The sequence below is a fragment of the Petromyzon marinus genome, chromosome 22 (assembly GCF_048934315.1).
Source record: "Petromyzon marinus isolate PM22_M1 ecotype Great Lakes invasive population chromosome 22, UKy_Petmar_22M1.pri1.0, whole genome shotgun sequence".
Classification (NCBI taxonomy): Eukaryota; Metazoa; Chordata; class Hyperoartia; order Petromyzontiformes; family Petromyzontidae; genus Petromyzon; species Petromyzon marinus.
Window position 1 is genome coordinate 12,923,310 of NC_133688.1, and position 14,976 is coordinate 12,938,285.

Sequence of the window (14,976 nt, forward strand, 5' to 3'; positions counted from 1 at the left end):
GCCAATTTAATGGAAGTATTCATCATATAGTACAGGACATTAAAATACAAATTACAATAAGTCCTGGTACATTCAGGATAACCAAATGTATTTAATTGACATTGAGCATTCACCTTTACTACCATAAATGAAGTTACATCATCAATCATTGAGCATAAGCTGAACACTTACACACTAACTAAAGGATAACCTTATGCTTTAGACAAGAACTTGAAAATGCATATGCACATTGATAAGGGCCTCCCCATGCCTTGTGGTCCATGGGGATTACTTAAAGTTACTTCACCACACTGGTCAGGGTGGGTTGGTAAACGCAAGGAGCATAGCCATTGCAGCATAGAAGTACAGTACAGCAATAGCTTTAGCTGCACTGCCCTCTATTGCTCACCGCATGCTGCAGTTCCATAGCCCAATGGCAGCCGGCTTGTGCATGGTTTGTCACCCACATCATATTATCCAACAAAAAATGAATGCTTTGTAAAATGATGGACATATGCAAACCCATGTTACAACGCACATCGTAATGCTGATGGCCTAAGAGTACAAAGTATCAGTCGAACACTCACTGGAAATCCAAGGGGCCCTCTGTCCCCAGGATCGCCAGATTTTCCCTGAAATGACACAAACGCACATGTCAGGACACCATGTATCATCACGCTGCCATACACTTGTAAACAATTCATCTGAACGTAAAACACATGCTGTGAGAGTCAATGATAAATTATTTTTGAGATGGGAGAGTCTGGCACGTGTGCGTGCCTTGCACGAGGAAACTTCGGGGCAACTAAATACTTACGATAAATCCTTCAATACCAACTTCACCAGCATCTCCAACAGGACCCTGTCAAGGATTACAAGCACGCTTGTTAAGATGCGAAATAATTACGTGAACAGAAACGAAACCGACAACATTAATCCCAATGATAGGAAATATTACATCAGACTGATGCGTGTGTTAGTGCACATGCAGTGTACTGCACCAGGGCCCTTAATGTTCTCGAGTAATATTTTCCTCTATATTTTCCGAATACTCTGAATTGATTTCATATTGAGCTTGAAAAGTTATTTTAACCAGACTGTTTCTGTTGAATCCATGCGGTAGGCAACAGAGGGCAGTTTAGACAAAAAATCAGTGGTTGTAGTGTACTTGTATGTTCCTTTTGCTTCCCAACCCATCCTGACCAGCATGGTGAAAAATGGACAAGTAACTTCCATGACCTTCATGACGAAGCAAGGCTCTCATTCAGCCCGTTGATTGCTTCAGGACTGTACATGTATTTACCCAGGAGTCTTAAGACTCTGCATTGGGATGTTAGGCCAATACCATTCACGATTGTTTGGCATGTGGCCGAAAACTGCTTTATATGGAGAATATCAACACACGTGGGTGGAAAACACTCCACACAGATTGATTCAATCCACAGACCCAATGCAGTTGAGCAGACAAAAATCTAACTGTGGATCGCACCTTTTGCTTGCTATGCTGTCATTTAATGGCTCCTCACAGCCATCATTTAGCTAATACTGGTCATGAGACATTGACATTTGTTTTTTTTAAGACGAACCCAAAAACTGAATTTATTTCTTCAGTGGAGCGGGAATTTGCATGACAGCCCATGGCTATGGTCACAGATTTTCCTCCTTGCGTGCGTCTGCCTCCAGTGTCTCTGGAATATTAATTTTACCCCCTTGCCCCGAATGGCTTTAATGAGCACGTGTCAAAGTGACGTGGTCTACAAATGTACGGTGTGGTATAGGGTGCAACATTGTAGACCACATTATTAGCGGTTTGTGAGATAAGGCAGAGAGAAGTTTTGGCTCAGCTGTAAACACGTCTCACTCGCTAAGTTTGAGTCTTTCAAGCATTAATAGGTCCACAGAGTGCCATTCCTTGGAGTGGCACAGACGGATTTCAATTTAAAAAAATCCCCTAGATGCTACTTTTTCAAAAGTTAGAATCGCTATTTTGGCCTAAATTTTTTTAAAAGTGTTATTACACTCACACTAATGTGGAATTTCTAATAGGAGTCTATACGCTCTCAAACCCAACATCAAACACAATTATTAATTTCAATTACATCCATTACACCTCATAGTTCCTATCAAAAAGGGATAATTAAAGGTTTATAATTTAAATTTGATTTTTTTTTACAAATTAATCCTCTGCTGATATACACGTATGAGGCAGACCTGCAAAAAACGGCGTTTTTCCATTTGCAGGTATGTTAAATTAGATTCGTCATTTACTTGACCAAAACAGTGCATTTGTAAAGTTAAAACCTGGGAGCAAGGGATTCTCATTTCCCCTTGGCTGCCAACAGATCCAGGTGTCAAACCTTCATTTGGCTGCTCTTTTTGCTCACCTGTCTGCTCAGGGAGAATCGTTCTCGTGATTAGAATAACAATGCCCTTCATTTAAAACTCAGGAAAGCCTCACTGAATCTCAAGTATCGCTTGTCTGGAGGGCTACCTGCCACAACGGGATGTCTAGCCAGTTCCGCTTTAATGAGTGTTTTTCGACTTCGTGTGTGAGAGGCGAAGGGTTTTACCTTGTTACCCTCTGCCCCCGGCTCTCCAGGAAGGCCATCTTCTCCCCTCGGTCCCTTCAATCAGAGAACCGCCACCACAGGCCCCATCAGCAGGTGTCACTCTCGCATTGCACAGCGGCAAGCACTGCTCCTCCCGGCTATCCATTCAATAACTCTACCTCTGATACTGTACCACAAACTAGAGCTCATGTCGTTACGTGTAAACTCAATGACATTTTTTTTTATCTGGAAGGGAACGAAGCTAATTGGTATTCGGTGAAACACAGAAGCATTTCACTGGCACGGAAGAAGACATTGACATACCCAGTATCTAACATCTCTTAACGAAAATGTTGAATAATGAAAAAAATATTATAGTAGCTGGGCCATATTATTGATAAAATATATTTTAGCAATTAAAGTCATTAAATGCCCAATGTACATGATGCATATATTATGAGAGTAAAATGTTTGTGGAATTACAAATGTTTTTACATTGCACATGTCATGCAAACATTTGAATATAGTTTGTATAGCTACATTAAATACAAGATACATTGAAAATGTAAATATGGTATATGCACACTTTTAAAATGATTTACTCAAATCTCTTTGATGGCTCATATTTAGTAAATAATGCAGATGTATGTGTACACAGTGTACATATGTAAATGTATAAATTACCACATTATATATCGCGCTGGGTTTGCTGTAAGCATTTTGTGTCCTTCAGCACTCTATGTAATTTATCCACATTGAGCAAAATGTGCTTCACGTACACAACGTTGAAATATTTCCGAGGCAATTTGTGAAATTAGCGGGCGTGCAAATACCCTTTTCCCTTTGGGTCCAAGGGGTCCTCTCCGGCCTGGTAACCCGGGCCTTCCCTGAAAAAACAAACACTCGTTTTTTTATTTATTTAAAGCTTTCGTGACTGCAGTGATTCCTATTCTTGGTTCTTTCGGTAAAGTCACGTTGAAGGGAAACAATAAAATAATAATACATATATAAAACAATACAATTCTCACGACGTTTCGACTGTAACACAAACAGTCATCATCAGGTGTGAAAACCAACGGCAAGAAACATTTGAAAGAAGTGGTGGTTTGTATTTATTAATTTATTTTTTAAACGTTAGCACCACGGATAGCGATTTGACAGTTTGTTTAGAAGGACGAGTCCATCTATGTTCGGAAAAGAGGAGGGGGGGAGACGAAAAATGATCAAGGGTCTGTGGACCGAGGTGGACAAAATAAATGCTTTCCGAGAGCTGTCCGGACAGATGGCTCAAATAAACTTGAGAAACAATTTGCACTACCTGTTGCATTAACCGAGGCGAGGCGAGGCGAAGGGAAAACGCACGTGGCCGCGCATTCGTCGGACTGGAAAAGTGGCTCCTATCACTCAACGCTCACTCGGCACACGGTGCCCCAAACATTCCCCATCGGTGTTCATTGTCTTCATCCATTCGCGGCTCATGCGTGTGCCAATGATTTGCCTCGCGGCAACGTGGCTGAGAGAAAGCTGTTATCTCGGCGCAAAGGGGCCTCTAAAGGCAATAAAGGGTCTATGAATAATGACCCATCATTCAACAATTTCCCCGTAATTTTCAAAATTTGCCATATTTGCACAGACATGACACCTATTCATCTTGTGAGTGTAACATCAGGAACTGTCTGTTGTTGTTGTCAATGATGTAATGGCAGGTAGCTCGCTCGGCTAATGCCCTGTTGTGGTGATACTGGGCAGAGATAGCAAGCAAACAACTGAACTATGTCAGTCTGCTCATTTGGCCGTGGCGATGATGACAGTGGCTGCTGTGGTATCCACACGATTCGTTATAACCTAGATGTATTTAGAAAAAAATCGGCCGTGTAATCGTGAGCATATTGATGACATGGATTTCTTGAAGTACAGTACTATATATTAAATAGTTTTGTTTATATTTAATGTGACTGCCTTCTTAAGAAAACTGATAACGTCATTTTTGTCCATGCAAGAATTAAGGGAAGGACAAATATGAAAATATAGAAACTGACAATAAATAAATAGCCTTTGCAACTGCACTGCTGGATGAAGGTGTCCTCCAACCGTGTTGATCATGGGTTTTTGTTAACCATACTTCACTGTGCTGGTCAACGCAGGTTGTTGAAGTAGTGTGGGGGGGGGTGAGGATCTGGTGAGACATCACCACTGATGTTCACCATAGCCGCGAATAAAACTTAGGTCACCGACTTCACAGCTCTGCGTGTGCGCTAATCACTGCCCCATCTGTCCTCCCTTTCCCCCATATAAATCAACAATTTTTATTAAAATTTACTTGTTTCAAAGTACATTTCAAAACTGGCGAATTTCCATCGCTGACCATTCATTACGTGCGTTGGAAATTGCGGCTCCTTCGGTGAAGCTAAAAGTAAACAAAAAAACAATCAATGCACGCGCATCACTTTATAAATTAGTGTCTCAAAAGAAAGTACGGATGAGTGGACCCTCAGACCGCAGACTACCCTCAAAGTAGCAATGGTAACAGTTTAACAGCAGGAGAGGGTGACAATTCGTGTTTACCCACAGTGTCAGTGTAACCACGAGGGAACCGTTCCCCGTGCAGCTGGCACAAGGTAGGCACGCAGGAATGAACGGCAGGGAAGAGCAGCAGGTGAGGGCCTTGACAGTTCGGCATGATTAAGATGTATGGCACCCGGGCAGAACTAATCGGAGTGTAAACTAATCCCCTAAGGGAGCTCGAACCTGGCTGCAGGGGCTGCTTGGTCACTAAGAAACAGGGAGGAAGATGATGGCCATGTGAATGAATGGGCTGACACACCCGCAGGTTTGGCTGGACTGTTTTTGTTTTCTTCGTGTTGTAGGTTCACGGGTTTAATAGTTCAAATGCAAGCACAACCCACTGGTAATGTCTCACAGGAGCATTATGAAACTATTTACATGCTGTCTACTGATGTGTTGTAGCAAAGAAAAAAAAACCTGTGCTGTTTTCAATTGCTATATTTTCATATTTAATCGTCCTTTCCTGAATTATTGCGTGGACAAAAGGCTCCTCCGCCCAAACTGAGATGCTTGTATTCCTCTGGGACTATTGGTCATCGGGCAAATAATGACGATAATTTAAATGTCGTGTTCTATGAAAGAATAACAAAAGAAAACGAGTGCAGCTGACTCCGTCACACTGTTTTGGCTCCGGTCCTGCAACTGATTGGCCAAGACGATCACGTGACCTGCACTTTGATGTGCTGGAAATGTTTTAACCACAGGAGAAAAAAAGACATGTGCAAAACATCAACCTTGGCCGAGCCATGCATACAGTGGGAAAATGTGGCAATTACAAAAAAACCCCGTAAACCACAGCTCGGTACAGTCAGCAAAAAAAACATTGTTCTCAGAAAGCAGAAACAAAGTTAGTGGAAATTTTGGCCAAGAAGAAATTATCATAAATGAGGACATTAACTGTGACCACCGTGATTTCTGTGCATTCCGCGCTAGATAGTTTGTCCAAGAGGAAGACTGTGAGGAATAGCTCAATCTATTGCCCATGACAGAGCACTGAGCAAGCGCTGCTGTTGCAATCCTGTATTTAATGATAGCGTAATAATATTATTGTCCTTATTTACACAAAAAAAACCTCACTGGGATTCAAGATTTTTTTTTCAGAAGGGACCTGCAATGAGATGTTTAATCATGTCAATTAATGTGTCTTTGGCATATGGGAGGAAATAGATTCACACAGATAAGATTAAAGAATTTGTTGCTGTACTTCCAAATGTCGGCTACCTTGCAGCCCAAGCCTACAAGACCTGGTATTTTCAGGCAGCTACCCATTCAAGTACTAACCAAGCATAACTCTGCTTAGATTCCAAGAACTGACAATATCTACATCAGGAGCATTCTGGGTAATTTCCTGTATTTGAATAAGGATCGGCTACTTAGGAAGAACCATTTGATAATTTTATTTTTTCATGCATTTTTGTCTGGGTGGTGCGTTAGTAGAGTGTGTGGTTCGTGTTCAGAAAATTTCAAGTTGAAATCCTGGTTGGGAGTCAATTGATCCCTTCATCCCTCCAGGTTTGATAAAATGAACACCAATTTTAGGGAAAGTTGACGGTGGCTATCTTACGGAAAGATTCGCCCTCCCAACAGGAATGGGGAATTTATATCACTGGCTCAGGGCTTAATTGGGCAGGATGGAAAACTTCACCTGTTAATTCAAAAATTATATTTGTTCACTTGCTTAAAATTCCACATTTTTCTGAGGGCCCCACAGTGCAAAGTATGGCATTTTCTCTGACCTCACTCTCTCTGCTCCAAAGAAGGGCCATGCCTGAAACATCAGCCTACATTTTTCTGTTATAAAGCAGTGTTGATGATGAATAGGGTGAGTTTTTCATCTCTCATGTAGACGATAGCCAGCCTGACTACATGGGAAGCACATCATTCCTTAATGCCGTGCACCATGTAAGCCAGTGCTCGCCTTCAAAACAATAGCGAGGCTTTCAGCAAGAGCTCCCAGCGCTCTGCTGAATACAGGAACAATTCTTTACAACTTTACGGAGCTCCAGGTGTCTGTGGCTTTTGACAAGCAGTGATTGTCCGTCAAAGCCTTAGCAGGGGGCTAACTTCAATGGAATCAAAAACCTCCCCTTCAGCCCATGTGCTTGTGCATTCCTTGTTTTCAAACAACATTAATATTGCCTGAAATAACACCCTTCTCCACACACACACAAGATTATCGCAATTGCCCAGGTTTTTCCAGTCGCCTGGCATGTAGTACATTAAACCGTTATGAGTTTTCACGGGCAGGGTTTACATTCAAAGATAATCTGACAGCTTCACCGTGAAATTTTGGGTTATTACAGCTAAATTTCGACCCTTTTCTCACCTCTTTCTTCACGGCGACGGCACGCAAAGCTTTGTGTTCATGTACATTCCACCCACAAAGCACTTCTGAGATTAAAGGCCATCCCATGAGAGTTTTGCACGTTGGGGTTTTGGATAAGCCACTCTACTATTGTGAAGTTTCCTTTAAAAGTGAAAATCATAGACGCAAGGTCCCTCGGAGGCAGTCAACTGAGGTCTACAGCCTTCCCTTTGTGTGGCGATTGTGGATTAAATGTAATCTTGGGCAAGATGGAACGGAAGAAACTCAGGTGTAAACACAGGGTGGCTGAAGGCATGTCTGTTTACAGATAAAATGTGCAAACAGCTGTTAAAAATAAAGGGTTTGTGCCAAGTTTACTTCAGTGTGAGTAAAGACGACTTAAAAGTTATTAAATCTCAATTCACGAAACATCAGCCTGTCATAAGCGTTCAGTCTCTGCAATCTATAAAATCGATACAATGCGGTCAGTTACACCGAAATCATTAAGTAAATTGATTGACTATATCAGGGGTCGGTCACCTTCAGCTTCCAGAGCCGCATGCGGCTCTTTAAGGACTGCTTGGTGACGTTATTTATTAAGGACCCCCGTCTCATATTCACATGCATTGTGGCTCTTGAAATATTGAAGTTTTTCTTTACTTATCGCCTTGTTATTTTGGTTACAGACCCCCTGGACTACGCACAAATGGTTGTGTCATATCGACAATTAAGGCATGTTTCTTCCAAAATCAATATAATGAGCAAAGAAAATAATATAACGACATTTTGCTCAACGGACGACATCGTGCTACCACGATGTCAAGGCAATTCTCGTTGCAACAGAGCGGTGCAGTTTGGCACTGCACTACAGCCGCCAACAATATTCGAACAATTTCCGTTCAAGTACTGTACATGTAAACCAGCCCCCTTATTATCGGTGATTATTAGATAGTAAGATAAACAGAGATAAATAACGTTGGCCATGCCAAAAAGCAGCCACCTTTAATGGAAATGAATGGAACTCTCATGGAGCCGACATGAAAATTATTCTTGACTTTTTGATTGACTTATTTTAAAGTATCCTTCTGTTGTGGTGATTAAATAATATTATTAGCATCTGGGTCTGATATGTTTTTGATTTTATATGCGAGCTTTGTTTAGAAAAATATTTACTTATGTATATAAAAAAAAGAAAATAATACTCTGTGCCATTTTTCCTTTGTTACGTTTTTCAACATTTTGCTCTTTGCTTTTGGTACTTCCGAAAGGTGGAAAGGCGATGCAAGTGAGATTATTACGCAAGACAGGAAACCAAACAAAACATGAACACTTTCAAAAGCCTTCTATTGCACCATTTACAAAAACAAACCTGCCGCTGAAACCTTCATATCCTTGCCTTCTCGTGTGGCTGCCCGTATTTTGGTTACTGTCTTTTTCACCGAATGATAAATAAGGTCAGGGCGTTGAGTGACAGAGACGGGTCGTCTTTCGCGAAGGCCCCCCAGCCACAACTTCTCGGAGACACCACCGAATCACAGCCACGGCGTCGTAACGGTTGACAACATTCCCTTGATAACAATTTCTTAAAATGACGCAGCACGTCCATCATATTGAGCCACGCAAAAATTCTGGAAGCCAGTTATTGCACGGCAAGCAGGAAACATGATTGCAAATCCTACCCAAACTGAAATTACACCTCGTTGCAGCATTTAGGGAACGGGAGGGGGTGGTCTTCTGAAGTGGCGATTGTCACGCAATTTCACGATCAGGACAGCCACTAGTGGCATGCGACAGTTCGAAGGTTTCTCCAGGTCCATGGTGGCAGTGTTGAATGTTTGCACGATGTCAAGCGGCTGTTACAGTTGCAGCCAGAGGGCTTCATGGGGGAATTTTGTACAATTTCCAAGATGGCTCATTACCTGAGGAATAACCCACTCTCGTGCCACTGCATCTGCTACGTGCAACGTGTTCAAATTTGAAACAAATATATTTTGGGAGGAAGGGATGAAGATTAATAAAATGATTAAATGGTCTGTGACTAATAGAAAGTAATTGTAATTTTCTGCAGCAGGCATTAGGAACTATTAAAGAATGTTACATTGTGAGATGGGATAAAGTAAGACAAATACATGTCCAGACTACACAATAAGTTATTAAAGCCATATGTGCGGTGTTGTGAGTGATATCCCCTCACATGTTCTTCCCATGCACTAAAGACTGATTATTCGAATTGGCTAAATAACGTAATGGTGAACCCTCCTGATGAGCTCTGAGACTCAGTGAGACTTTCGTGGAGATATACATAACATTATCGTTATTAAATAACATTTGGCACAGTGAAAATATATTAATTTCAATCAATATATTTTAAAAATATTTAATCTTATTGTTATTTCCAGTAAGCATAGTCGCTATAAGTCCCTTAAATTTTAACCTTCGGCAAAAGTGGCACAATGACCTGGCTTGAGAATTCACAAATAATTAGGAGGCACAGCCCAAGTGTTGGAAAAGGAGAGAAAATCATCAACAGGCTGCACCGAAGGCAGCAGGGTTCAGATAAACTTACCAGACCACGGCAAGCGCGAGGCGAGCTGACTACTCAGTCGCAAAGTAAATGTATTCAACAAGCCCTGCTAATATCAAATAATACGCGCTCCGATGTAATAATAGTAAGGCCGCAAGGGATTATGGTCACGCTCTACCTCCTCTTAATTAAACACCTGTAACGTTTTTTTTTGTTTACGAAGCCAGTTCCCCTTCCAAAAGAAGAGATGTTTAATAGAGGAAACCCAAAGCCCGGCGCAAATGAGCAATGCTTTTTAGCAGACGTTAAAATCAACGCAGAGGCCGGGTACGAGCGTGGGGGGGGGGGGCTGACGCAGGGTGCAGTTAGAGGTGGCGTGGGTTCACGAGCAGAGCGGGATACATTTTTTTTTAACAAACACTGTGCTGCTGTGAGGCTCAAGGCTAAAGGCACCGAGTACAAATAAACAAAGCGGTCAGCAGGCCGCCACCCGGGGGACTGCTGAACCTCTCTCTCGGATGTCTTTCACAACCCCGACGACGACGTCACAGACGCTGCCCGCCCTCCCAACAATTCCATCCTCACCCCCCCCCCCCCCCGTTTTATCCACCCCCCCCCCACCCCCACACCTTCCCCACCCCCCTCTCTTGAGGTCTTACTTCCTCCCACCTCCTCGTTTCACGAACAGTGCCTTATTGTGTGTGCGGCGAGTTAGCTGGCACGGCCAAAAAGGCTCTTGTTAAGGAAGAATGGGGAAGGGGCACGGTAGGACTGGCCTCGAATTTTGCATCTCCCCCGCCAGGCCCCCACCGTGTATCACTCACCGGTGGACCTTCGGGCCCCACTGGTCCCTGCTCTCCTGGAGGTCCGGGATAGCCCTGCATAAAAATACCAACAACAGCAGCAGCAGCAGCAACAACAACAGCGGTGAGGTGATGCTTGATTATTGCGAGCCACCACCACCGCCCCCACCACCACCCACTTTGTATCAAACGAGTCCCGAGTCTCTTCGCAGGCACGGCACATGCAGGTGGACGCCGCACACACCGCTGGAAGTGGTCGTCAACGCCGAGGAAATGATGCAACAACAACAAAAAGGTCAATGGAGAGCAAAAACTTGTTTTAACATTACCTTAAAATATATTAATGGATACAATTTGCGCGTCATATAAACCGGCAACAGTTTCCAAATACAGTGCTGAGTTACATCAAAGCCAATTCTGTCTGTCCTTTACTACGATGAAAAAAAACTCTCTGCAGTTGTTTGTGAACATCTTGGGCCATTGCTTCAAAGGCAGCTAATGGAGCAGACTGGAAGTGGTGTGCAGTCCAACCATTATCTAATAATATGGGCAATGTGGATTGCATGAACTTATCAAATACGTAGCCATGTGGTACGGCAGTCAGAATTTCATCAGAACTCTTTCAAGTGCTGAAATTATGAATCAAATACATTTATTATTCATATAATTCAGCATATTGGGGGTTCTTTTAGTAAGCAATTAACTGGCACCTGTTTTAATAACTATGAAACTAAACTACTTTGATTTTACCAGGAAAGGTCCACTGAGTTATAGAGCACTTTTTCAGAAGCGACCTGGCCACAAATGATAGCTCAACAAAGTGGCTTATCATGTGGACATTTATAGCAGGCAAATTATCTAAATGCATGTTTCTAAATTTGGAGGGAAATACCGGAGGACCTGGAGGAAAATCCACGCAACCACAGGGAGAACACACAAACTCCAAATATACGGGCGTCAGGGTCGAGATCGAACCTACAACATCCTGTATACCAGGCGAGGGAGTTAACATCTCGCCACTGTGGCACCCCGGTTGATGCCAAGGATCTGGCCTCCAACACGCAGGACGACTCACACACTCCCAGCGAGATGACAAGTGATGACGATGATGACGTCGTCATCCTCCACACTCATCTTCACCTCACGCCCAATGCCATTAAAACACGTTTAGAGTCTCGTGCACTCATTTATCTATTCTATCCAAATAAATAATCGATAGATTAACCAATTAAATTAAGAGTCGATTGCTGCAGCTCTAACCTTCTGTCATCTACACATCAGCGAGGTGTGAAGAAGTTCTGCCATGTAACTGGCTCCAAAGCCTCCTTTACACAGACCATAGTTTACATTAAATTGACAGAATGCTCTGACTGCAAGCGTGCGTTGGCTTTCTGCCTGTAGTGGGTGTTTACATGAGAGCAGCAGATACACAGCAGTCTTTTTTCCAGCTCATCGTACGCACCAAATTACCGAGACTGCACGACTCCCTCTTATCTCTCCACCACCGGTTCCGCTCATCGCTCTATTTTGTTAATTAAGTCTAGAACGGATACAAAATCTAGTATTGTAGCCACGCTACAACAAACATTCAGGCAGTTGAGAGACAACTAAAACATCCAACCAGACTTAAAAAAAATTTGTCAAGCAGTCCGAATGGCAACTGCCTCCATTCCGAGTCAGTTTCAATAAAACATTTTTAAAGATGAATACCCACATTTTTAGTCATTTCTAAACCACCTGAAGCATTTCAGGTGATATGCCTCAACTGTTTCTTTTTAGAATGCGTGTATGCTGTCACAGCAGCCAATGCTGCTCACTAACTTGGTACACTGGCGTGCAATGACTGGGATTAGCAGGTACCCAAAACAAGAGACCTGATGAAGATCGGTGGAAATACCAACTCCAGAATGTCAGCCCGCACAATTCATGGTCAGGGAGTGCGCCTAGGTTGGACGTGGGGTTCGTTGACCTCTTGGCACTTGTGCATGTGGAATGCTCTTGTAAACTGCCTGCCCGATTGAGAGTCTGCTCCTCGGTGTACATTGCTGAGATCCCTGGGGCGTGACATCAGGACACTGGAATAGGGTTTAAATGAAAGGGAGCTGTATCCAGCACAAGACCGTTTATGGCTGCGTGTGATGCTGAGGTATATTTCATGAAATGTGGAACCTTTTGACAAAAAAATAAACACAAGAATATTTCACCATTCTTTTGGGAGCTTTATGGTAACGTGAAATAATATAAGGGACGTTCGGCAAAGCTACAGCATTTGTTAATTTACGCATGACAAACAACCCAATGCAATACTAAAATTGGGATGTGTCATGGAAATATCTTACCACTTCACAAAATAAGGGGAGCACAAATGTTACATAATTGTTAAAAACAGCAACACAGTTGAAAATAACATTTGCTGATACCTTTAATGCTCCAATTATTGTGAACTTATCTCGTTTTAGAGCAACACTGGCACGGCAAACACAATTACAAAACGTTATATTCAACAATGCATGCATCTTAAGTGCATTCCTCTGCTCCACGCGCAGTGATAATGTTTACAGTGAAACGAGCAACATGGAGGTCTGTGTATGGTGAGCCGCCCGTGGCTTCGTGATAATGTGACTGTTTTTCACCTACCAAACCAGAGATGTGCCAAACTTACTGCTTACCATGGCTCCTTTCTCTCCAGGGGGCCCAGGGAGACCCACTCCCCCTCGTTCCCCCTGCACGCGCAAAGGAGACAAGTCGCCGGATGAAGCTGGTTGTAATCGCCAGCGAAACGTTGTACTCAAATTGTAAATGTTGCGGGTTTACCCTCCAACACACCGGTGTGCTGAAGTAGTAACTAACTGGCACGTTTTGTTTACGTGACAAACCTTACTAATTGGCTGTGTCATGTGGTGGTGGGTTAACGACACATTTATATTTACGTTATCTGAAAGGAAAAAAAAAACCTTTATTACGAATAATATTGGTCGTGAAAGCCTATGTGTTCATCTGAAGAGAGACACACGAATGCCTCAGCGGTCTTCGACTCACTTCTCACTACACCAGCACAACCGGGTGAAGGTGAGATTCGTGCACACAGTCGGACTGCTACCTCTGAGTTTACAAAACCAGGACATATCATGGGAAGATGAATATCTCACGGTACCGGAAGAGGAGAGAACGACTTTTTAAGTGAATTGTCCTGAGCGGTGTGTTATAATGCAACTGACAAAAACAGGGAAAATGCATACATTTCCCAGGACAGATACATCAAACGATGGCACAGATGGCAATCCTAGCGCACAGCCATGAGGATAATGATGGATTGCACGATCACAGCATATAGTCGACTAAACTTTGAACAAGAATATGGAGGTGCCAACATGCAGGGACTAAGGTGATGGTGCAAAATGAATTTCCTAACAAAACAGAGACAATAAGATAGACTCACTTTATCTCCAGCTTTTCCCATTTCTCCAATCGGGCCAGTCAATCCGATGAGTCCCTGTCACAAAGTTGCAATGTTTAGCTTGGGCAAGTGTCGTGGGTGAGTGGCTGTTTAAGCAAGCAGACCACACAGGAAGCCGGTGGGAACATCGTATTATTATCATAATCGTGATCGGCCATGTTCAATCCACTGCAGGATGAAGGCCTCCACAGGCTGCCACCATCTCCCACAATCCAGGTGAAATTTTTGTGGCTTATTTGGCTAAGTCGACCGAAAGAAGAGCAGGTTAACTGAGATCCCGGCTTTGAATTTGAGTTACAGCCACCATCGATTAAATTGGGTTCTCATATGTAGTGAGTTGTTGATGGTTTCAGCCACTTCCGAACGACTACAACAAAAAATGTTGCCTTGTCATTTAAAACGGCGAAACTCTGGCCCTGAAAATAAAAAAATATATATCCGTTTCACTGCCATTCGACGAAGAGTTTTATGCAAGTGCGCCCCAGGGTGTAGATAAAATGGTCATCTCAAAAGTAGCTATTTGTCATATCTGGCTCCACAGGCCATATCTCTGGAAGAGTTCCACACAGATACGTCGTCTTATGACCCGATGCTGATATCACAAATGAATAAAATTGAACTGAAAATGTGATAAAGTCAGCATTAATGAATTAATAAATTCAAAGAATGAAGATGACTGCCAGCTGTGGTGGCTGATATCGACACGGATGTGCGTTACTCACAGTATCTCCAATTTTGCCGGGCATTCCGGGGTCACCAGTCTCACCCTGCGTACACACATCAAAACAAATGCG

The 14,976-nt window shown here is 42.9% G+C and overlaps 1 protein-coding gene across 2 annotated transcripts in view; it reads right to left on the reverse strand.

Annotated features, from left to right (window-relative positions):
• COL24A1 (collagen type XXIV alpha 1 chain) overlaps window positions 1-14,976 on the reverse strand; it is a 150,340-nt gene that overhangs the window by 40,004 nt on the left and 95,360 nt on the right. For both annotated transcript variants that reach the window (XM_032959009.2, XM_032959010.2), the window contains exons 24-31: window positions 14,905-14,949; window positions 14,165-14,218; window positions 13,395-13,448; window positions 10,747-10,800; window positions 3,362-3,415; window positions 2,550-2,603; window positions 797-841; window positions 567-611 (exon numbers count right to left, since the gene is read on the reverse strand). In XM_032959009.2, coding sequence (XP_032814900.2) covers window positions 567-611; window positions 797-841; window positions 2,550-2,603; window positions 3,362-3,415; window positions 10,747-10,800; window positions 13,395-13,448; window positions 14,165-14,218; window positions 14,905-14,949 — 405 coding nt within the window. The remainder of the gene's footprint in view (window positions 1-566; window positions 612-796; window positions 842-2,549; window positions 2,604-3,361; window positions 3,416-10,746; window positions 10,801-13,394; window positions 13,449-14,164; window positions 14,219-14,904; window positions 14,950-14,976) is intronic.